The following is a 2,821-nucleotide window of genomic DNA, read 5'->3' as shown; positions in this document are numbered from 1 at the left end:
ACGTGCCGGGCAACAAGATGGGCCACGTGGCCCGCACTCGGCAGGAAGGCGTGCCGGCGTGCCGGAAGCCCCCTTGGCCTCTGCCGAGCTCCGGCAGATCGCAGACGCACAGCTCGCTATTAAAGGCCGGGAGTGAGCGCCATTACAGGTGACACGTGGGGCGCGGGCAGTCGCGTGAAGGCTAAGAGCTCGGGTGGGGGCCGGGCACTGCCCTCGGGCCAGGTGGCCCCGGGCTGCTCTCTGCGGCCAACAAGGGCCTCTGCCAGGCGTGGTGCGGGAACAGGGCTGCCCGGCCACCTGCGGGCCGCAGGTCCCGGTATGCGAGGCCAGCAGGCGCCGAGGGCCGTGGAGGAGCCGCCCAGGCAGCACCCGCCAAGCGCCTCTGCAGAAGGCCACCTTGGAGGGCGTTCTCAACCGGCGGGCCAGCCGGCCAGCGCTTCTGCTTCACAGCAACACCACGGTCTCACCCCGGCCTTCCTGGTGGCTCACGATGCTCAGGCCAGAGAGGAAGGGAGGAACCCCCGCGGGCTGCGAGTGCCAGCCCTAGCCCTGGCCCCGGCCCCAGCCCCAGCCCCGGCCGACGGAGTGCACCGTGCGGCTCTGCCGTGGGCGGTCTGACCTAAACGGCAGGAGCAATTTCTGACCTGCTGACGCCCAGCATCCGGACCGAGCCAGCGGTCCACGGAACCACTCCGGGGCCTAACAGCTCTGCACGGGAAACCTTCAACACGAGGCTCTCAGAAGGCACTACTCCAGGGACCAGCAGTTGGCGTAATGGCTATGTTGCTGGACTCCCACGTAGTCGACCGCGGTTCGAGTCCCAGCCCCGGTGGCTTAAACTCACACTGGGCATGTGTGCGTGCATGCCCAAGATCCCGACAGGAGAATGAAGGAGAAGGGATTACGGCATGGCCATCCCCTCTGGGGGATTTCTCGCTTTCTGTCTCTCTGTCTCTCTCTGTCTGTCTGGCGAGCGCATGTGCCCTATAGCAAAAACCTCTCAAAAAAAAAAAGGCTCTACTCCACCGCGGCCCATGGCACGCTGAGCGGGGCTCCACGCACTTGTCAGGGGGCCCACCTTGGACACAGGCTGGAGTCCCGCTCCACAGGGGCTTGTCTGTGCGGGGGTGGGAGGCCCTCACTGAGCTGCCCTAGGCCTGCCTCAGCTGGTGACCCAGGGGGACACCGCGCACTCGGCCAGTGAGCCCGGGGGAAAGCGTGCTCGGCCTGTGAGCTGGGGGTGGGGCGACACCGCGCACTCGGCCTGTGAGCTCGGGGGGACACCGCGCACTCGGCCTGTGAGCTCGGGGGGACACCGCGCACTCGGACTGCAAACCCCAGTGCCTGTGGCCCGCGGGGGGGCTGAGGGCGCCGTTTAACCAGACGCCGGCGCCCGGCTCCCTCATCGGGGCCTTCCGTGAGGACAAGTGCGGTCGCGGGGCAGCAAGCCGAGGGAGTGCGCAGGCTTCGTGACAGGAGAGCCGGTCCTGCACGTCTGCATAGACACTGCCTCTCAGCAGCCGCGGACACAGCCCGGCAGCGGGACCAGCTCCCATCTGGGAAGGGGCCATGGTCCTGGCCCTGGCTTCTTCGATGACTTCTGGTGAATGGCAGGAGCCACCCGGCCCCTCTGTTCCTGTCCCCGATCCACGGCGCCCTGCAGGCCCTGCAGGCCCCACGGCCACACCAGCACGTGGTTCTGGTTTGGTTTGGGAGCGTGAGGAAGAGTAGCTGAGACCCCGCCTGACACCAGTGCATCCTCCCACCATTGGTACCCTCATACCCACAGGAGAGCACCCACTGTTCTGGAACCTTCTCTAAGGTTAAGAAACTCCATCTCCTGGGCTGCCCATGGCCCCTGGGCCTGACGCCAGAACACCCCTTCCCGCGGGCTGTGCCCCGCCCGTACGCACCCGGCTGAAGGGGATCCCGTACTTCTTCAGGATGATGGGTGAGATGAGCGTCATCTTGTGCCGCAGGAACGCGTCGCAGCCCTGAGAGCTCCCGGGGAAGAAGCCTAGGGCACAGAGGGCAGGTGCGGTCAGCCAGGACGCCAGCCCCCGGGAGCGGGCACCTCGCCACAGACGCAGGGCCTGGCTGGCCCGTCGGCGCTCAGGGCCCGGGTGCCGCAGCCACACAGGGAGAAGAGCCCAGGAGCAGGTGCCATGCCTGCCACGGTGGGAATGAGGCCTCCAGCCTTTGCCACGGGCTGCCCGCGGAAGCCGGCGGATCTCTGCCTCGCCCGGAGAGCCGGGGGGAATGGGTCGAATACGTGCCCAGGGAGGGGAGCAGCTGAGCAGGCGCCCTCCTACTGGCCCAGGGGACGACGTGCAGCACGGCCCTGGGGGAGGCCGCTGCCCTCCAAGAGCTGCCGGCCTGGACAGGCATGGTGGCCAAGCTCTGGCAAGTTCGAGGGCCACGGCTCCAGCCACTTTCCCTGCACTAAAAGCATTTCAATTAGAGTTATGACCGCCTGCCACCCGGCCCGCGGCCTCTCCGCAGTTGCTCTTCTTAATGCGCGGTTGAAGTGGCTCTCATTAAAGCTCTAATAAAGGCACGCATTTGCAGTGATTAGCACCGAGAACGTGCCAACACATCAACGCGCTCTCCGTGGGCTCACCACTCTCCGGGCGGAACCACGTGCACAGCTGCTGTTCATTCTCCATATTAATCGCAGGCCCGCTCCACCTGTGCGGCGATGGGGACCACGACATAGTCCCCGGGGTGTGGGGGGACACGGGGTGGCAGCGATGCGCTCTGCGATAGGCGGGCCCCGTGCCTGACCCTGCTCTGGGTCACAGGCAGGGGCCCCACCCAGATG

The 2,821-nt window shown here is 66.7% G+C and overlaps 1 protein-coding gene across 1 annotated transcript in view; it reads right to left on the bottom strand.

The window, feature by feature from the left end:
* Positions 1-2,821, bottom strand: part of KDM4B (lysine demethylase 4B) — a gene marked incomplete in the record, with an annotated part of 67,186 nt that overhangs the window by 40,107 nt on the left and 24,258 nt on the right. Inside the window, 1 exon segment of the mRNA XM_027769581.1 lies at positions 1,914-2,017. Coding sequence (XP_027625382.1) covers positions 1,914-2,017 — 104 coding nt within the window.

The sequence above is a fragment of the Tupaia chinensis genome, unplaced genomic scaffold (genome assembly GCF_000334495.1).
Source record: "Tupaia chinensis unplaced genomic scaffold, TupChi_1.0 Scaffold149964_2, whole genome shotgun sequence".
NCBI lineage: Eukaryota > Metazoa > Chordata > Mammalia > Scandentia > Tupaiidae > Tupaia > Tupaia belangeri.
Note: the sequence above shows the minus strand (reverse complement) of the source record. Positions and strands in the feature narration are given on the sequence as shown.